Here is a 21,229-nt window from a genome sequence, read left to right as displayed (position 1 = left end):
CTTTTCATTCCTGTCAGGTTTCAGGGCCTCTCAGCTACGATCCACACTTGATGATCTCGAGTGTGGCCTGATGTCATCAAACTGGAAATTAGATCCAGCACAAAGATCTGGACAGGCGGAGCTCTGAATGTTTAGAGGTTGAGGTCGGCTGAGGAGAAGGTGGCCTTCATCAGCACAAAGGTTAAGCTAATCAATAATCAGTTGAGGTGGCAGCTTTGAAATCGCTGCTCAGCTACACTTCATGTCCTGGACAACACTGCCACCGTGTGGACAGACAGCATAAGAGCAGCAAGTTCACAATTACTCCTAGGGTCAAAGGTCAGAGATCAGGGATTTGTTGGGATTTGATTTGCCCGTCAGCCTCAGCAGTTTCATCACTCTTTAAGGTTCGACCAATAGAAACTGTCAGCTGATTGGTGTTTGATCACATTCATCAAAAACTAAAATGTGACCATCACAAACATCACAGTGATGTCATGTCTGGTGGATTTAGAGAGAAGGTGGATAAAAGTGCTTCAGTTCATCATCTGAGAAAATATCAAACAAGAAGAAGTCCCATTTTCTACATTTGTAAGACACCTTTAAAAGTTTAAAATCAGAATTGGATTCACGGTCCTCTGACACCCAGGCAGACCATCCTTTATTTATGAAAGTTTTAGCTCCAGAATATTAATTTATGTTAAGTTTGAAGCCATGTAAAAATAAAAATAAAAAATAAAATAAAAAACATGAGAGGGTGGGTCAAAGTTCAGCTCTTTAAATCAGGGGCGTCATAAGGCCCGGGCTCCAGAACCAGCCCGCCAGACAGCTTTGGAGAATATTTAGCAAATGCATTCCCCCATTCATACCACACTGAATCAGTTTATAAAAATAAAAACTTAATTACCCTATAAATATGGGACAGTATGGTCTGTGTACTAACAGGACTTTATTGGTAATTTTGCTGTTCAAACTGTGCTTCATTTTTTATTCTTTAACCCTGTAATCCAATCCAACCCATCAAAGAAATATTATAATTCATATGTTTAATAACCTTCATAACAATTGTTTTGCAATATCATGTTGTTTAAGATATATTTTGTTAGATTTTTTTTGCATCACAGTTGATACAGTGGGTGTTTTGGGCAACTTTTTGTTAACAAGAATGTGAAATTTAGACCCCCAAAAAGGTTTTGTCCATAACATTTTGAAATTATGTCAAGTATTGATCATGTTGATGAGCTCTCAGACACTCATGTAGCAAATATGATACAAATGGCATAATACGGTTAAATGTGATGTGAGGACTGAGCGCCGGCAGCTCAGCGTTTGATGTTTGTGTGACAGTAAGATGGAGACAGAGACGAGGCATCGGCTGTTCGGTCGATTCGTTTATTATTTCCCGCACAAAAACAAATACAGCTGTTTTTAGTAGAAGGTGTTTGGTCTCTTGGTGGTGAAGCGGGGTTTGTGCTGGCGGCGCAGGACCCGGTGGGGCAGGGGGAACCTGATCTTGGAGTCCTGCAGGGAAACACAAAAGTCACACGATCAGACGTTAAAGCGCCAAACAAAGGCGCTAACGGTTGTCTGTCGCCAGCTTCATGACCGCCAGGTTTAAAGATGGAGACTCGAAACCTGGAAGAGGAATCTGGCCATTGGTGTGGCGGGTTTTCAAGCTGGAGCTGACAATGGTGGCAGCAGCCCAGAGAGAGTCCCGCCTCCTGATGAGGGAGGGCAGCGAGAGGAAGACTTACGTGGAACTGCTTGATGGCGGGTCTGCGACACTTGTTGGCGGCGATCACCTGCACCTTCATGATCTGGATTGAGTGGGCACGAGCACGATGGCGAGCTCCCATGTCACGATCTGAAAGAGAGGTTAGGAGGCAGAGCTTAACAAACAGGAAGCAGCCGCTCTGTGCAGACATCTGTTGATAAAATCTTCCACGCCCTGCAAAATTAAGGGTTTTTAGGGTTTAGATAAAAATTAAACCCTAAAAACGCTCAGACGTCACCTGCTGCTCTTCGTTTCTACTAAGGTTCAATTTTTAGATTCAGATGTGAGCGAAATGCTCGCCTTCCTGCTCGTTAGAGATCATTGATCAGACGCTGGAGGAAACGGCATCAGTGATGGAACAATAATAGTTCAGTAATTTTAGATGTTTAAATTAATCCTGTTAAATAATCCAGATGATGACATTAATTCATCATTAAGCCTAAAACCTCCTTAGAGGCAGGAGTTACGTCCACACTCAAGTGTTTGACCACCAGCTGTCAGCTCAGACCAAACACACCACAGCGCTGACACACAGCTGGGTTTAGCAGCTCAAACAAAAACCAGTGAACAGGCGCTTCAGAGCGCTCGTGCGAGCTCAGCTGGACGTTGGAGCCAGGAGGTCCTTAAAACCGTGGAGAAACTGCAGGAGCACGCTCAGATGCCATGAAACTACAAAACGGAAATGATTCTGCAGGTTTCCATCGGCGCGTCCTTAGCAGAGAAATCCTCACAATGAAGAACAAGTCAGAAAAATTTAATCTGGCTGCACGCTGACCGTCGTTAATTTTACTGGCGAAAACATTTCCAAGTTTTCATCAGCAAACTTTTTTCCTGACAAAAACACAACGATCAATATATCTGCCAGGAAAGCACAAAGCCAGCTCCCCATTTCTCATGAAAACACGACAAAAGGTCAAAATCTGAAATCATCTTTAATATTTTGCTGCTGTGAAAAACAGAATCCCCACTTTTGGGATTAACCGTAAACCAAGCAGATCCAAACCTCATTCTCACCGTGATCCAGGTAAATTCGTCTGATTTCTAAAAACAGTTTCTAACGGCGCCTCGTTGGCCCGCTGTTAGTACTCACAGCACTGAGTGACGGCTCCAGATGTGGTGAGGTCCCTGTACTCTCTGTACATGTTGTGGGTGCCGCTGCGGGAGTCGTAGCGCAGCCAGATGCCGAAGTTCTTCACCTTCAGAGGCGTCTTCTCGTTGACCTGACCGGAAAACACGACGAGCCATTAGACGATGTCAGAGTCGCTAACAAGGAAAAAAGAAATGAGGGTTAAAGAGAGACTCACCAGGCCGCAGTAGACGATCTCTCCGGATGCCTTCTTCATCTTCCTCAGCTGAGAGACAAAGTACCAGAAGCGAGACTTGGCTACGATGTGGTTCGGGGCGAAGATCCTCATCCGGTAGAGAGGGGGGGCGGGGTTCTTAGCCGAGGGCAGCAGACGCCCAATGACCTTATACTCCCTAAGCTGTGGGAAGAAAATGAAGATGCGTCACATGTAGGTAAAATGATCAAAGCAACAACAGCGAGACAACAATAGGACATGTTGATCCCTGAATTCACTTTCAGAGGCACGACAGCAGCAGAGAAAGGCGACAAGGACCAAGTTCCTGTTCGCACGCCAGACAAAATCACGCCACGAAAACGGCGTGACCTTTGGGTTTGGGTGCGTACGGAGACATCACAAATGACACACAACCTACAAATAACATTGCTCACTTAAACATCACCAAAAACAAACTAATAATAAAATAACAGTTTCATTTTCTTACCACAAACATTCAAACATGATTAAATTATCATTAAACTGACGGATCTGAGGTGTGTGTAGTGGCATTTTGGCTAAAAAACAAAAACAAAACTTTAAAATGACTTCAGTTTTTATTGATATCTTAAAGCTTTTTTGAACAATTATATTTTAAACTACAAATAACGCAATCCTCTAAAAATTTGTGTTTTTCTATTAAAAACAAGAATCCATAACTGTTTCCTTTTATCTTATACTTCCTCGGGGTTAGGTTGGGTTTTTTTTGCTGTCATCATTAGCCGAAATCTTTCTTTGCATTTCCTATTTCTATCACCACCACAGGTGTGCACACACCTGCCACTGAATTATTGAGTATCTGGAGAAAACCTTAAATTGGGCTTTTTTTAAAAAGAGGTTCTGCAGCCGCTCAATTCAGTGCTTTCTATACGGATTAAAGGCAGTTCATTGAGTCCGTGTTTCAGTTTGTGCTGCCAAGCCTTTGTGTCTGTTTCTGAACACTTTATATCAACTCCAGTTCTGGCCTACAGTGGAGAATAACTGCTGTGAGCTGGAGGAGTTTTTACGGTACTCATTCACTGACCGCACTCGCTTTGAAAAAGCAGCGATTCTACAAAAAAAACTGTTTAAGACTTTAAAAAAAAAAAAAAAAAAAAAGCTCCATAAAGTCCAGATATTTATAAAACAATGATTAAAAACTACAGATCCTACTAAAAAACCGGCTCACTATGCCTGGTTAAAAAGCACGCCGATAGCTCGGGTCAGAGATGAACTCACATTAGCTGCTAACGTTAGCTTCTACTAGCGCAAATCAAGCTGCGCTGAAATTAAATCAGATTAAATATGATCAGTGCTACTGCTGGACCGCTTTCCACACCTTAAGCCGAGCTCATTTTCTCAGTGAAGGCGTGAGAGCTCGCACTCTCTCCGGCTGCAGCCCTCAGTTTGAGCCCAGTCCACATGGTGCTGACGCCATGTTGTAGACGCGAACGCACCGGGGTGAAAAGACTCAAATTGCCGCTTTACGTCGCACTTTATGGAAATAGCTCTGCACGAGCCCCTCAAACTAGACGTTATTTTATTAAATGTGCTGTTGGAAGCCGCGTGTGAAGAGTGAAAAAGTGTAAATTTACGGTTTACGTACTGTGCCGGACGCCTTCATGGTGCCTCTCGCTCACTGCCACAGTAAAAGAGGAAGCAGCAGGGCGGAGCATGCGCACGTCAAATGGAGGGCGGAAGTTCCATAGAGGTGCCGTCCGAGTTGAGTTCCCCCCAGAAACCGAAGAAGATAAGTTATTGACCCATAATCTGTCAAACATCTGTCAAACAATTTGTGTCAGCGATGGTATGACTTCATTCTGAGGCTAAAATCTGTTTTTAATGAAGGAGGGTTAAATGGCAGGAAGCTCTGGACTGATTATAATACAAGTGATTTCTTTATTTGAAATATATCCTCTTTATAATCCTGCAGCGTTTTACCAGAATAATCATGAACACTGGACATCAAACACACAGATGTATGTTTACATATATCTGTCTATATCTTAAATAGAAAGATATAGTGCTTATCCCTATATCCTTATAAGAAAGATCAGGCTTCCTGCTGTTTAATGAACAGCAGGACGAGTCTTCAGTCAGCACATCAAAGCACGGAGGAGAAAACAGGCTCGTGGTTCAATCCCCGTTTAGAAATACTGTTTTAAGACCACAAAAATGTTACAAAATAAAGAGTTTGACCAAGATGGTTTTTCCACTGCAAGCAGGTGGAGCTGAAGAAAGAGAGCTCCACACTGATATGATCAATATGAGAGTCGATCACTCTTGAGTATTGATTTATTATGTCACACTCTGATTGGATGCCTGAGTGTGGGAGAATCAGCTGTCAGCTGTGTCCTGTCATGTGCTGTCTGAGGGAGCACATCTGTTCCACATGCTCCTTCAGATGTTTACCTGCTGTAAAGCTGTGATCTGAACTCTTAAATTCAAAGTAAAGTGTGCACTCTTTCTTCCTGTGGCATGATTATTGTCATCACACGGTTACAGGTGTTCACATACTCATGGAATCTTTAACCTTGTATAATTAAAAGAAGAAGAAGAAGAAAAAAAACAAGAAGAAGAATGTATTATCTTGGTAAATGTATTCTTTAGTGTCTTTTGACTTCATAAGAAACAGATCTAGTAATCATGGTCTATGTGCTTGCCTATAAAAGTTCATCTTTCCCATACTGAACCCATCTTGTGACTTTCATTAAAGAAAACAAACTAGATGTTAAATCTGTGACCTCAGGAACAACACAAAGGGCCTACTGTGTTTTCTGTCCTGTTATTGTCACCTTTTAAAATAAATAAAGCGGTCTTGATTCAACATCTCCATGTCAATGAATCTACTGATCTAATGAAGCAAAGGCTGTGTAAGACAGAGAAAATGACAGTTCCAGCTGAACTTTAACTTTTAACCTCAGAATTAAATCCAGCCAAAATTCAGTCTGAAGCTTCTCTGCAGTCTGACAGCTTCACTGAAAAAATACATAAATAAATAAAATTAAAAAATCAAGAAAAGATTGCACAAACAGAGGAATTAAAATGCTAATGAAATGTTCAAAATTAGAGTTAGGGTTCACTTGTTGGATCACTTGTTTTTCTCAGTCCACTCCTTTTGAATTGATGCGTGGAGCTGGCTACAGCCGAGGGGAATTCAGTTAGCACATTTGACGGTAACTGTAGTTAAACTTGGGATGCTTGCTGAGAACCCAATTTAGACTTCGTGATTAGGACTGTCTTGTTACTGGGAAACATTTTTATTCACAAATGCAGACATTTCAAAGCTAAACCATGTATAAACAGATGGCTGAATGATCTTAAACTCTTGAGTAAGTTGCTAAAACATGTAAATGACAAGAAAGCCTGTAAACTTGTTGTACTATTCAATAAGTTCAGTTTATGTTCAAAGGAGGCCTCTCTATTTGAGATGTGGATCGTGATTTCCCTTTTTATTCTCATGGTCTATGCCTATACTCTCAGATTTTACATTGCCCTTTCTTTCTTTCTTTCTTTCTTTCTTTCTTTCTTTCTTTCTTTCTTTCTTTCTTTCTTTCTTTCACTTTTCTTTTTCAGTTCTTTTTTTATCTTGTAGTAATGCTCAACCGTAACAACAACAGTTTGTTTTTGATAAAGATCATTAAAAAAATAAATAATTAAAAAAATGTGCACGTTTTGCTGACGCAGTGACGGCGGACCCTCTTCCGGGTCACGCGCGGTGAGCCGGAAGTGATCGTGCGCGGACACGCTTCGTGCAGTGGTACTCCCGGCGGCTCTGTAAGGCGCTGACGGAGAAGAACCACCGGAGGAGGACGGTTTCATTAAGGTAGGATCTCATTCTTCTTCTCCCCTCTGAGCTCTGTCTGTGAACTGCAAACGGGGCTGAGGCTTGCTGAGTTTTTTTGCGTGAGGCTTAAGTTGCTGTGGAGCTCGCGGAGCCGCGGGCAGGTAGCCTCACCGGGCCGTCATAAACCGGGGAAGAACCTCCCTCGGCTCCATCCGCTCCCCCGCACCGTCACAGCCGATCTAATTAAACACCTTCGGGTGAAGTCGGCGGGGTTTGGTTGAGTTTCAACCATGCGAGGAGCGCCCTCCGCCCGCCCGCGAGTTCAGCGGCTAGCAGGCTAGCTGGCGTTAGCAGCTAGTTTGTTCCGATGTGAAGGTGTTAGCTCGGAGCTAACTGACGAAGGTGGGCTTCATCCAGGAGCTGCGACATGGAGATATCCGCCTGGGGCTCAGGTGTTCGGTAGAGATGAGACCGTGTGCTGTGGGTGGTGTTTCGGTGTAAACATGGAGGCTGGAGTATTGGCCCCGTGTTGCATCACCCTCGGTCTCCGTCGTCCACAAACGCCACCCGAGCTGTCACTGCGGGCAAGAGCACTGCCAGCTCACCTGGACTGACTATCAGCTGGACACCTATTTACCTGTCATAGTACATAGCCAACGTAATTCAGTCTGTAATTTTGATTACATCTGGTTTTATAAGAACGCTGGACAAATTCTCTAAATTGGGCCAAAAGTGAATGGAGTCTGGTAGAGAAATGCCCGTTTTCTACAGCAGATTACCCATGTGTTATTACTGTACAGCAGTGTACACCTACTCGACCACGTACTTGGTGAATTTAAAAAAAAAAACGAAGCTAATAAGGTTAAGAAGAGCACCCAAACCTTTCTTTATTGAAATATAATAAAAAGTGAATGGAGTTTGGTAGAGAGGCGCCCTGTTTATCCAGCTGTGTTAATAATCAACTTAATCATCCCACCCTTGCTCACATGTTTCACTGAAACTACAACCTAGATCTGATGTGTTTATCATCACTACAGTGCTGAATCAAATTTCCACTAATCTGATAAAAAGGGAATGGCCTTTGGAAAGAGCCACATCTCTGGAGCCTTTCTTTTTGAGTTATTACTTTTATCTGACAACATCAGTCACATACTTTGAGTCTTTTATTCATTACATTTGTATTTACAAACAGCAACAACAAGTCTTAAGTACACAAAGGAAAGAACAACGGACAAGATTAAGAAAAGGGATAGAAATAAGCAAGAAGAGGCAGAAAAGGAAGAGGAAGAGTTTTTAAAATGGAGGAATCAAGGGGAGAAGGAAGGAAGTAGGATATGAATGAGGGAATATAACTAAAGTAGGATGAAGGAAAGGAAGGACAAATTAAAATAAATAAAACTTTAACGGCACTAGGATGGGAGCAAGAGATGAAAAACAGAGTTTTTAACTAAATGTGATGTGTGGGTTTTTTTTTTTTAATGGAGTCCATTCACTTTTTATTTAATGGAGTCTGTATGTTTTCCTGGGATTTCTGATTATTCACTAAAAATAAGTCTCTTGTGCTTCTTTAACTGTAACCTTAATAACTCTAAAGCTGATCGTGTTTCTTTGGCTTCTGCTGAAACAGTTTACCTGAACAAATGACACCTGAAGCCTGTAACTGCCCTTAAATCATCTAATTAATCTGCTTCAATCTCACTAACCTGTGCTGTGACAATCGTCTCTTTCCTTGCTGCAGATGAGAGAGTTCTGGCCGGCAGCAGCAGAGAGGAGTGAACTAGCCTTGGAGGAAAGCTAACCCACGAATGGCCTGCCAGTCTGTCGCTGTAGTCATGGACGAGCAGGCCCTGCTGGGGCTCAACCCGAACGCCGATGCCCGCTACAGGCAGAGGGTGAGGCACTACCACACATCGCCACTGATACCCCCCACCCACACACCCAAAACAGTCACAAAAATCAAGCAGGATGGGTTTACAGATGCATGAGTTGAAAATGGTTCAAAGATGACACGTCAGGAGCTGAAAGTAGTAAATCTTACTCAATGTCACGGGTACTTTAACAGAAGTAACGCAGCAAAAATGAGGTTAATCAGTGGAGTGAAGGAAGAGTCTGGGTACTGAAGCTTCAGGTTGTTCAGAGGATCTGGAGGAATAATCACGAGATCAGGTTTAAATCTCTGCTAGAGAACGAGGATGCTCTGCACCATGAATGCATCCGGCCAGCCTGACAGATTATCTGCCACTTTCACTTCATCCTGCAGATGTTTACAGGTCTTTTCTCACTGTGTTTGTGTTTGAGCTGGTACAAAACTGCATTTAGTCATACTTAAACACGCTGAAGACACTTCTGTTGCTCCGTTTCAAAGATGAGACACAAACCACACGGTGCAGAGCTTCCAGAAACACGACTTCTTAGTTAAAGACAGCGTTCAGGTGCTGAACTGGCCTGCTAAAAAAACATCTGGAGCTCCATCAGCGTCCAATAGAAACAAGATAAGCAGAGCACACTCAGATCAAAACCTGACATCAGCACCAGTAAACCCTCTGCGGATGTAAAGGTGCAGGAGAGGAGGAGGTGTGAGAGCTGCTTGAGTAGAGCAATAGCTGGTGATGTCATTGATGTCGCCCTTCTGTGTATTTCCAGGCTATCGCTTACTTCGAGCAGCTGAAGGAGTCTCAGGACGCTTGGGAGGTTTGTGCTGAGGCTCTCGCCAAAGGGATTTACAGGTGAGTGCCCCGCCCACACACCACAGGTGTGTTAGAGTCGTACCTGCAGCTGTTAAATGCATTTCTGTGTTTCAGTGATGACCACGTCAAATTCTTCTGCTTCCAAGTCTTGGAGCATCAGATCAAGTTCAGGTGAGAAAGAAGCTTCTTCACACGTGATCACATGATGAGTATTACCTGCTGGAGCTGCTCTCACGTGTGTGCGTGCGTGTGCGCGTGTGCGTGTGTGTGTGTGTGTGTGTGTGTGTGCGTGCGTGCGTGCGTGCGTGCGTGTGTGTGTGTGTTTGTGTGTATTACAGACATTGCAGTTTGAGTGCTGTTCAGCAGCAGCTCATCAGAGAGACTCTAATGAAGTGGCTCCAGTTTCAGGTATGTCACAACTTTGTGCCAGTTTAAACATCACAGTAATTTTCACTGTTTTAGTGGTGCAGATTTGAGCCTCGCTCACATCTCCTCACAGACTCGCTGTCACGTCTTTCGTCTCTTCCTCTTCCCCGCAGCTGATGAACACTCAGCCCGAGAAGGCCTTCATCAGGAACAAGGCAGCACAGGTGTTCGCCCTCACCTTCGTCATGGAGTACATGACTCTGTGGCCCAAGTTCTTCTTCGACATCCTGTCCCTGGTGGGTCTGAACCCCCACGGAGTCGACATCTACCTGAGGACACTGATGGCCATCGATGCCGAGGTGGTGGACAGAGACATCCTGCACACGCCGGAGGTCAGAAAGCGGATCATGATGGGAAAACTTTTGGTGGTGTTTTATATTTGTTGCTGAGTTAGAGAAGGAGAGCAGGCTGATGTGGGAGGAAGAAGCCTCTGCAGGAAAGGAAACCCGCAGAGCTCTGGCCCACACGTTACTCACAAAAACAGACTGGTTTCTAAGGACACATGACCCAACAGGAAATGTGTCATAGGAAGCGTTTGTAGCTTTGGTGATGATTTCGCTGCATGTATTCCTGCAGGAGACTCGCAGGAACACGCTGATCAAAGACAGCATGAGGGAGCAGAGCATCCCCAGCCTGGTGGAGTCCTGGTTCCAGATCCTGCAGACGTACCAGCAGTCCCACCCTGAGCTCACCTGTCAGTGCTTGGAGGTGGTCGGAGCCTACGTGTCCTGGATCGACCTCAACCTCATCGCCAATGACAGGTCAGAACAAGCACGGGGAGAGGCGTCGTATACATGATTTCTGACCCTTGGCCATCACGTCTCACCTGTTTTTGTGTTTTCAGGTTCGTGAACCTGCTGCTGAGCCAGATGTCCATGGAGGAGCTGAGGGAGGAGGCCTGCGACTGCCTGTTTGAAATCGTCAACAAGGGAATGGATCCAGTGGACAAAACCAAGCTGGTAGAGTCTCTGTGCCAAGTGCTACAGTCAGCAGGCTTCTTCAACGTGGAGCAGGTTAGAGTTACCATGGATACAAGGAACACGCCCATCACAGCCACAGAGGCTCACGAGGGTCCTGAAAATGTCTGACAGTGACTTAAAGCACCGTTCTGCTGTTTTTATAAATATTTCCAGCTGTGACTTAAATGTAAACATGAAACATTTCCATTGTCCATCCATCATCGTTGTTCACAGCCTGTCCAGAGCTAATCAAAAGACACCAAGTGAAGAATAGCTGCTGTAGATCATCGTTTAACACAAGAATATTTTACTTAAAGGAAAAAAGCAGCAACACTGAGGCCTCAGTTCTACAAAAACTCAGTGTTTATGAAAGGAGGATTTGGTGTTTGTGGTCTGACAGCTGGTTCGTTAAACATGTATCAGTTTAAAAATTGATTTTGTTTTCTTAAGTTTGCAGCGCTGAACTGTTCCTGCAGAATGTGTTTCCGTTACAGCTTCATGTTTATGTTTCCTCTTCCTGTCCCCTTTAGGAGGAGGATGTGGACTTCCTGGCCAAGTTCTCACGGCTGGTGAACGGCATGGGTCAGAGTCTGGTGCTGAGCTGGACCAAGCTGGCGAAAACCGGCAACGTGAAGGACGCAGCGGAGACGCTGCAGGCCGTGGAGGCCAAAGTGCCTCTGCTGGTGCAGCTGCTGGTGCACGAGGATGACGACATCTCGGCAAACATCGTGGGCTTCTGCTACGAGTACCTGCACGTCCTCAAACAGGTGAGGCTTCTGAGGCCCGGGCAGCTTTTCTAACTTTTAGGAACAAGTTTAAAAGTGAGAACATGTTAAAAATTAGGGACCTTCGGATCTCACAGCAGTGGTTTAAAATGTTCTGAGGTTGTTTTCTGTTCATAGCTTCCTCAGCTGACGGACCAGCAGAAAGCGAACATCGAGGTGAGTCTCTGAGCGCGCTCAGTGCATTCTCACGTCTTTATCTGAGGGCAAATCATTAAAAAGTTTTCTCGCTGTCACCATAGGCCATCATGCTCGCTGTAATGAAAAAACTCACGTACGATGACGAGTACAACTTTGAGAACGAGGTGAGTTTCTGTTTCTTCCTCTGTGAGGGCGGGGCAGAGCGGCAGGCATTACACCTGCTGTTGTTGTTTCTCAGGGCGAGGACGAGGCGATGTTTGTGGAGTACAGGAAGCAGCTGAAGATGCTTTTGGATCGACTCGCTCAGGTTTCACCGGAGCTGCTGCTGGAAGCCGTCCGCCGTGTCTTCACCAACACGATGCAGTAAGAAATGTTTTGATTTGTTTAGAGAGGTGGGAAAAACGCAGCTGCCATGTTTCAGCTGTAATATCTCCTCTTAGGAACTGGCAGACAGCACCCTTCATGGAGGTGGAGGTCGCCATCAGGCTGCTCTACATGCTGGGTGAGGCCTTACCGGCGGCGCATGGTGCCCACTTCTCTGGAGACACGGCCAAGACGAGCGCCCTGCAGGACATGATGAGGACGGTGAGTCACATGACCGCTCGGCTGTGGTTCGGCGCCTGTGCGGCAAAATTTTAAACGCGTTTTCTTTTTGAACCCTTAGCTGGTTTCCTGCGGTGTCAGCAGCTACCAGCACACCTCCGTCGCTCTGGAGTTCTTTGAAACGGTTGTGCGATACGACAAGTTCTTTATCGTGGAGCCACAGCACATTCCTGGCGTGCTGATGGCGTTCCTGGACCAGCGAGGCTTGAGACACAACAGCCCGAAGGTCCGCAGCAGGGTGGCCTACCTGTTCTCCAGATTCATCAAAACCCTACAGTGAGTCCAGCTTCACTTGCTGCACAATATCACATGTTTCAGTTTCCAATGGCAAGCCGTTGCCATTGGAAGCCATGTGATGCCGTTGATGCGGCAACAGGCTTCACAAGTGTGCGCTACACCAAGAATAACTCCACCACAACAAAATGTGATGTTTACACAGAAAACAGCAAAACTACAACCTGAGAAAATATTGTTTCATAAACTCTTTGAGCTGTACCAGCTTCTTTTTAACGTAATGAAACAGAAACTACAGCTGTCGTTTCGTTCACAGTAGCCATGGAAACACAAACTGTTAGATCAGATTTGTGAGTTTCTTGTGGTTGCCAGCAGGTAGATTAACAGCAGTGGTGAGTCCACACATCACAAACATTTGGGACGAGTTTTATTGTCGTGTGGACGACAGCGTCCGGAGGGGGACGCACTGAACATGTGCAAACTTTTGTAAAACTACATGTCTAGCCATGTTTTTAAAAGATAATTTGTAATATTTAGTCTTTTGAAATCAGATGATTCTTTTTCTTTCTATATTACCACAAAGACAAAAAAGACATGAAACGTGTGAGCAAGTTGCCCTCTGACGCTGAACCTGTTCATAACTCAGGCTGGAGTCAGTTTCAGTGGTTTATGATGACGGTTTCGATCTGTCGGCTTTATCAGGTTTTGACCTCCAGCTTTCACTGGTGTGGCTCTCAGCTGTTTATTTATTAAGATTTCTAACCTCCGCTGTGGTCATGAGTAGAAAGAATGATGCTAAGGAACTTAGCCTCAATCTGGAAGGCAGAGTGAGGTGGATCTGACCAGGAGGCCCCCTCAGTGAGGCCTTAAGGCCCCGAGGCGTCTGCTCAGGCTGCTCCATGACAGAAATATAGAATGACACTCATTACAGTCGGATGTGAATCTAATGCAGTTAATGAATCCATGAACGAAGAGTCTGATTTAAGAAAGAACATACGAATGATTGAAAATACGCTCAGTTGACTTTAAAACCCAGTGTTCGTTTACCGCTCTCTGTTGGCAGTAAACACATGAATGCCTTCGTCGAGGACATCCTGACGAGGATTCAGGACCTGCTGGAGCTCACTCCACCTGTGAGTATCACAACACCGCCTCTTCTTGCTGTTTCCTCCTCCTATACTAACTCATGCATTTCTCTGTCTAGGAAAACGGTTTCCCGGCACTCCTGACCAGCGACGACCAGCTCTTTATGTTTGAGGCAGCCGGCATCCTCATCGTCAACAGCGAGAGCCCTGTGGAGAGGAAGCAGGCACTGATGAGGAGCCTGCTGACACCGCTGATGGACGCCTTCCGCCTGCTACTCACCAAACTCCCCCAGGAGACTGAGGAGGAGCGTCAGACCGCCCTCGCCGACTGCCTGAGTCACGCCGTCGGCTTCGCCAGGTCAGAATCCATCAACGATCTATTTATTTATTTATTCTGTCCATCGCCACGGCGTGCTACTCACCTCGCCACCGTCTGTGGCATTTCAGCCGGACCAGCAAAGCTTTCAGCAACAAGCAGACAGTGAAGCAGTGTGGCTGCACCGAGGTGTACCGGGACTGCCTGCAGGCCTTCCTGCCCGCACTCAGCTGCCCCGTGCAACGGAGCGTGCTGCGCAGCTCCGTCCGCTCGTTCCTGCACCGCATGATCATCTGCATGGAGGAGGAGGTGCTGCCCTTCGTCCCCGCTGCCTCAGAGCACATGCTGAAGGACTGCGAGGCCAAAGATCTACAGGAGTTCATCCCGCTCATCAGCCAGATCACTGCCAAGTTTAAGGTAAGCCGCCGCTGAACCAGCACCAAACCTTCCTGCACACTCTGACTCGCCATCCTTAACAAACTTCTCCTGTTGCCACGGCAGCGGCAGGTGTCTCCCTTCCTGCAGCAGATCTTCATGCCCCTCGTCCTTGCCATCTTCGAGGTTCTGGCACGCCCGGCAGAAGAGAACGACCAGACAGCGGCACTGGAGAAGCAGATGCTGAGGAGGAGTTACTTCAGCTTCATCCAGACCATCGCAGGAAGTGGGATGAACGAGGTGATGGCCAATCAGGGTGAGCGCCACTCAGCATGCCAAGAAACACGTAGACACAGAAGTAGGGTCTGAACCTCACAGGGGAGGGCTCATTCAGGGAAAGGAAGCATAGAAGGAATGAAGGGAAAAGGAAGGAGAGAAAATGGATTAGGAAAGGAAGAAGGGAAGGAATGAAGGGAAAAAAAGAGATGGTAGGAAAAAGGAAACAAATGAGGAAAGGAAACAAGAGGAGAAAACGGTCCAGAATATTTTTTTCTTATTATACTTAAAATGAAAGAACAGGCCAAAGTTAAATGTTTTGTTTCCAGGGGCAGAAAACATGGAGCGCATCGTGTTCACCATCATTCAGGGCGCTGTCGACTTTCCCGACCCCATCGCGCAGAAGACCTGCTTCATCATCCTCACCAAACTGGTGGAGCTGTGGGGTGAGTCTGAAACATGACCTCGACAGGAAGTCGTGTCCTGTGAGCAGGAAGCTCGTTTTCTGTCGCTCCCTGCTGGTCAATACAGGGTGTGAGCTTCACTCTGAGCTCTTCTTCTTCTGCAGGAGGTAAAGACGGCATGGTGGGCTTCCCCGACTTTATCTACAAACACATCGTCCCAGCCTGTTTCCTGGCTCCCCTCAAACCGACCTTTGACCTGTCAGATGCACAGACGGTCCTGGTGAGTTTCTTTAATTCCACCTTTAATAAAAGAAAAATCGCGTTTTGGTGACAAGCCTCAACTGTTTTCTTTTTTTCAGGTTCTGTCGGAGTGCGCTCTGACACTGAAGATGATTAATCTCAAACGGGTAAAAATGTGTTTTTGTGGTTGACCAAGCTTTGTTATGTGTCACTGCGCTTCCACTTGAACACGTGCTGTTTTTGTTTCAGGGACTCGAATTCATCCAGTTCTTGCAGCAGGAGTACCTGCCATCACTCCAGGTGGCCCCGGAAATTTCACAGGTCAGAAAAGCTTAAACCCTGACGTCCAAAAATACCTCGAGACGTGTTCCTTTATTTATGTTCAGTTTTATTCATTTCAAAGTGTTTCTTTATTTAAATATGTTTAATAATTTTGTTCTTGCATTTTTTTTCCCGCCCTTGATAGTTTCTTGTTGGTATCGTAATATATAGTTTGACCCTGCTGACTCTCCGTACTTTGGACGAACTGTGGTTGAACGTTACCTAGTGTTTGACGTTGGACAGGTGGGTGTGTCAGAAAGCCTGCTAACAGTTTGTCTTTTCTTTTATCCATCAGGAGCTCTGCCAGGTTCTCCAGCAGCCTGACGTCAAAGTCCTGAAAAACTACATTAAGGTACGAGTTGTTGTTCTTTCTTGGTTTACGGCCGAGTTCACCTGTTTCATTTCTACTGATGACCTTTTTTTTATGTCAACAGGCGTTCTTCCAGCGAGGAAAACTGTAGGGAAAAAACCTGGAAGTTCACGGGGACTGAAGGACTCTTCACAGGAAGTGGTCATACTGCCACTCAACAATTGAAAAATACAGGACCTTAGCATAGGCGCTGCTCTTGCACTTAGAATTAAATGCATAACAAAGCCCAGCTTGTCTAAGTCGGGGAGGCGGAACGAAGCCTGGTGAAACCCCTCCCTCTGAGATCAGCAGATGTGCAGGAGCGCCACGTCTGCTCAGAAACGTGGAGAACTTTGTGGACGCCATGAGGAAAGGGCTTTTTTTTTTTTTTTTTCCTTTTTCAGGAGAGGATGCCTCTTGTCGGGAAAAGATTGGGTAATTATCCTCAGTGACCTTCTAGGTTAGAAGAATCGATAGCTTTACACTCACATTAGAAACCACATTTCAGAACAGGCTAGACTGAGTTTTATAAGAAGGAAGAATAAAAAGGGCTGACGCATTATTCTTATTTAAAATGTGGCTTTTTGTTTTGTTTTTTTTAAACATACATGCTGAGGATTGCACGGTTGGTTTTAGGTTTGAAGTGAAACGTTACAGCCCGACTCGATCTGCAGATCAAGTATTATCTTGTTACCTGATCAGACAGAGATCCTCGGCGTGAATTTTAAAACCGAAGACGTGACGGAAATAGACACCACATTTTTGTTTGCTGGAAGTGGCTGACTTTTTTTTTTTTTTTTTTTTTAATTTCAGATGGAAATGAAAATGCAATGGAGGAACAAAGTGTAAATAAGAGAATAAGATGTTAAAAATGTAAATAAAATTCCTAGGTTTAGTTTCTTTTTGTTTTTTAAATATTCATTCCCATCTGGAAACCATGTGCGGAGGCCCATTTATGCCAGGGAAAAAATGTAATATAAAAGTGAAAGTTTCCGATTTGTGGCATCAAAAGTTTATACAAAAAATTAAATATGCGTTCTTAAAACTTTTTGTTTATAAATCAATGGAGTATTCAATTAAATTCACTTTCAGAATGAACATTTTATTCCAGGTATTTTCTTATAAATGCAACTTGCTGAGTATTAACACAACTTTGTATTTGTTTTTTGAATTTTCTTTTTGGTTACCTTATGGGGACTCAATGCGTAAAAATTTGGTTTCCATAATTTCATAAAAAGTGAATATTTAAACTTACTATAAAGCGTGACTTTAAAGTAAAACTATAAATTTCACCGATGAAACTTTTATACAAAACATTTGACCCACACCATTAGTTTTACTACTTCAATACAAAAATCATGTAAATTGAATTAATCAGTACATGGTTATATTTATTATTGCACTGACACATCTTTAAAAAAAAAAAAACATTTCGTTTGATAAATTTAAAAATTACAATTTGCAAAGGTTGCAAGTTACTCTGTTGTGACTTAAAAGCTTGCTGTGGCTTTTTGTTTGGGTTTTTTTCTCGACCTTAAAGTCACAGTTTTAGGTTGTTTGAAATTAAAATTTTAACAGGTGTGATGTGAAAGTAAACATAAATATGTTTATTATTCCAAAAGTTTATCCGGTTATTAACTGCTTTGATGTATTTAGTCAAACATGAGTGACTTTTTTTTTTTTTTGATTGAGTAATTAACATTTTTGATGCAGTTTCTCAATATTTTGAGGTTTGCTGTATTCAGTTGTGAGTTTCTATGACTTTCATAGATTTTACATTATTCATATCATCAATTTATTAATTAAATATTTTGTTCTAGTCTCTTATAGTTTAACGTTTGGCAATTGAAAAATGTTTTTTCGGGGAAGAAATTACTTATTCTGAGTATTTGTACTTTTGATGCCTCAAATCTCAAAATCTAAAACTTGAAGAAAAATCTGAACAATAATAAATGTAATCTAGCATTGAAATTGTTGTGATTTATTCAGTAATGCTGATTTACCAAACTTAAAATTTGAATCTGTTCATCTCTAATTTGGACAACTTTCATTCCTTTTTCTTGGCATATGAGGACCGTAGAAATCGGAACTAAATCATGCGAATCTCCTGTAAAAACAGACCGTTGCTGTTTGCAGAAGCAGCTCGATTAATTTTATATTGCAGTGACAATTCAGGACAATTCATTATGCAACACTTTTACTGTGAAGGAGCTGCTAAACAGTTATAACTGTCCTGAAACAGCAACAATCTGTACAGATGCTCTTCACACCTCCAGATTTTGTGACGCCCTGGAAATATTTCCAATGTTTGAATAAGTCGGTGTGTTCATCGTAATTTGCTGTAATTTTCCTGAAACGTTGCCTTTGGACAACCTGCTGAGAAAGTGCCTGAAATTGTTGGTTCCAGTTAAAAGGGGACATCTTACACTCTCAAGAAATCCAGCGGGGAAAAAAATCTAATCAACGATAGTAATTTTTTTTTTTTCTTTAAAGAAAAGGCTCCGTAATTTACCCAAAAAGCGAATGTTTATTTGAGGAGTAACAGTTGTCAGCTGCATATTAACACGGATTGAATTGGATGTACAGTTTGCCAATTAATGATGCAGAACGGATTTGATGACAACAAAAATCTAATGAAATGTCATTAAATCATTGTTTACCTTTTCAGTTAACTGTAATACAGTTGGTTTTTCTCCTCTGTGGTGAATTTAAAGATGCTATCTCTTCAAACAATATCTGATATTAATGCATTTGAAATAAAAAGAAAAACATTTTCTTTATTAGACAAATACGAATATCACATTCATAGTGAGCCTGAACTAAAATGTGAATATTTTCAGCTTTTTAAAAAAAAAAATCGTAAATAGTTTATTTTTGGCAGATGTGGGCTTCCATAGACCTAGCAAAGTGCTAGTGGTCTAAATACATGGTTTAACGCAGGGCAATTGGTTTCTGGCTCTGATATAATCCACCTCAGTTCTCTGGTGATATGAAAGAACTCACTCAATGATGTTAGGTTAATAAAAGCTGCCAAGCTAAGTACGCGAAAACAGTTAGCCTGCTTAGCTACAAATATCTGTGGTTAGAAATTATTTTATTAGCATTTTGAACATTATGTCCGATTTATAAATTGACCAGTGTTGTTACCGCAACTTTAACCCAGCTTAGTATAAATAGCTAAAGAGGCCTGTTACCTAATTAAAGGTAGATTTTAGTTTTATCTGGTTTAGCTAACAAGCTAATGCTAATTGCTGCTAAAACAAAGATCTGTCATTTCTATATTTTTATCCAAAAAAAATCCATTGTTATTGAAATTATTTACAGTAGTTATTAAATGTGTGGGTCTTTTGTCTCTGTTTTTTTTTTTTTTTTTGCCAGTGTAGGCTAGGCTTGCGGTTCCTCCCATTTCAATTTCCGCGTTATGTTAAGCTAGGCTAAAAGGATCTATAGGGTACAGGGTTTTGTTTTGGGTTTTTTTTTTTTGGGGGGGGGGGGTACCTGTTTTTAAAAGCCTTCAAATGTTTTATTCCTAATTAATAACAATGAAAATTAAACATAACCATGATGATGTTAGTATATCACAAAGATGGTCAAAGCTAAAAGGATGTAAAAAAACAAACAAACAAAAAAAAACCCCAACATTACAGTGGCTGCTTATACCCTTTGTAATGTTAGCTATGTTGACTGGTAGCTGTTTTGATGACACGCTGATTAGCAGTTTCTCTGATTTCGTTTCCCTTGATTTCAGTCTTTGTGCTAAACGAAACTAATTGCAGTTTGGATTTGGATTTTCTCAGACTGTAAATTTCTTAGCAACATATAAAAGCCATATTCCGCCACTGAAAATTTAAAAAAGGTCCCAGCGTTGATACAAAAATGCACTCAAGTTGTCTTCTATAGAAATACAAAAACATTTATTAAATGTCAGGGTTTTTTGGGGGGGAAGTTGGGGGGTTTTTTTGTTTTTGTTTTTTTAGGTGACCTTTCTTTTAAAAGAATGTCTGTAGCGAAATTAAAACTTTCCTTCAGGGAGATGCTCAGCTGGATTTTACTTCAAGTCTGAGAGTTTACTGTTTAGCTTAGCTTAGCATAAAGACTGTAAATGACTAGCTTAGCTCTGTCCAAAGTAAAACTACACCTGATGAGCACCTGTTTCTAATGACTGTAAATGAAAGACTGGAATTATTGCTTGTTTAATATCTCCCTTTCTGCAAATGCCGAACGCTTTTAAAAAACACTCAGCTGTTACACTAACACCAGGATCTACACCTTGTAGTCTCTATAGAAAAATGTGCACCTCCACATGTTGTTCATGCCCCATCAGCTTGAAGTGACTTTTTTATACCGTAGAAGTATTCACGCCGACACTAAGGGTCAGCTCTGCAAATCCGTCAACCCACAAAAAAGCAGAATCAGGGTTTTTTTGGGTTTTTTTTTTAATTTAAAGGATTTAATGGATGTTTGAATTTTCAGGTTATATTTTCCTGTAAGTGGTCCTGAGCGCAGAGAGAACTGAAAAATTGCCAAATAAATACATTTTATTGATGGTGAAATGTGTTGACTTTTATTTTTGAACCTTCTGTTTGAATGTCCATAAAAAGTGTTCACTAATCAGCCACCTCATCCTTTTTTTATTTATATATCTGGATAAAGATGCAGTAAAAATTCAGAAATTGGCTTCATTTTATATGATGTATGGAGGTATATTCGTGCCACAATAGCTAAGCAAAGTTTACAACTAAGATGTATATTAATAATATTGACAAAGTGAAGTATTTGTAAATTAATAAATTCAGTCCTACATCCTTGTGAATTATTTGGGGTCTTTAATTTGAAAAGATTTGCATTTCTTTTCATCATCTGCACAAAGGAAATATTGTGACATCCAGGCTCTGTTATTACTAATATTAACAGCTCACATAAAAAAAAGTTTATTTCTGTAGTTAAGCAGCTCAGTCCTTGATGATCATAAAGACTTAAATATGTTAGACAAGTTTGTAAACTTCAATTTATGTAAATGTTTGAAGGAAACTGCAAATATCATTCAGTAAAGTCAGTCTCAGGTTCTGTAATAACGTTTTTATTTTAACCCTGTTGAACCACGCAAATTATTTCCTTTAATTTTTTGTTTGCTGTCGTAATTAGAGATGGACCGATCCGATATTACGTATC

General features: G+C 42.6%; 2 protein-coding genes across 2 annotated transcripts; one reads left to right on the top strand and one right to left on the bottom strand.

Moving 5' to 3' along the window:
- Positions 1 to 1,357: 1,357 nt before the first annotated feature.
- On the bottom strand, positions 1,358 to 4,796 carry rpl18a (ribosomal protein L18a). The gene is made up of 5 exons (XM_082509732.1): positions 4,679 to 4,796; positions 3,058 to 3,237; positions 2,844 to 2,973; positions 1,734 to 1,843; positions 1,358 to 1,500 (listed from the first exon to the last, which is right to left on the bottom strand). Exons 1-5 carry the CDS (start codon positions 4,694 to 4,696, stop codon positions 1,408 to 1,410), a joined length of 531 nt encoding a protein of 176 aa, XP_082365858.1. The 5' UTR covers positions 4,697 to 4,796; the 3' UTR covers positions 1,358 to 1,407.
- A 1,960-nt stretch (positions 4,797 to 6,756) lies between these two features.
- On the top strand, positions 6,757 to 20,610 carry xpot (exportin, tRNA (nuclear export receptor for tRNAs)). The gene is made up of 24 exons (XM_082511145.1): positions 6,757 to 6,898; positions 8,598 to 8,751; positions 9,503 to 9,585; positions 9,661 to 9,717; positions 9,885 to 9,954; positions 10,086 to 10,304; positions 10,549 to 10,733; positions 10,817 to 10,985; positions 11,462 to 11,698; positions 11,834 to 11,872; positions 11,956 to 12,018; positions 12,093 to 12,217; positions 12,295 to 12,439; positions 12,519 to 12,733; positions 13,755 to 13,824; positions 13,896 to 14,134; positions 14,224 to 14,509; positions 14,594 to 14,783; positions 15,073 to 15,189; positions 15,312 to 15,427; positions 15,507 to 15,554; positions 15,637 to 15,708; positions 16,004 to 16,060; positions 16,143 to 20,610. The coding sequence occupies exons 2-24, from the start codon at positions 8,665 to 8,667 to the stop codon at positions 16,167 to 16,169; spliced, it is 2,916 nt and encodes a 971-aa protein (XP_082367271.1). The 5' UTR covers positions 6,757 to 6,898; positions 8,598 to 8,664; the 3' UTR covers positions 16,170 to 20,610.
- Positions 20,611 to 21,229: the final 619 nt, after the last annotated feature.

The sequence above is a fragment of the Aulonocara stuartgranti genome (genome assembly GCF_965226115.1).
Source record: "Aulonocara stuartgranti genome assembly, chromosome: 17".
In the NCBI taxonomy this organism is placed as follows: Eukaryota; Metazoa; Chordata; class Actinopteri; order Cichliformes; family Cichlidae; genus Aulonocara; species Aulonocara stuartgranti.
This window is presented reverse-complemented; position numbering and strand designations above follow the sequence as displayed.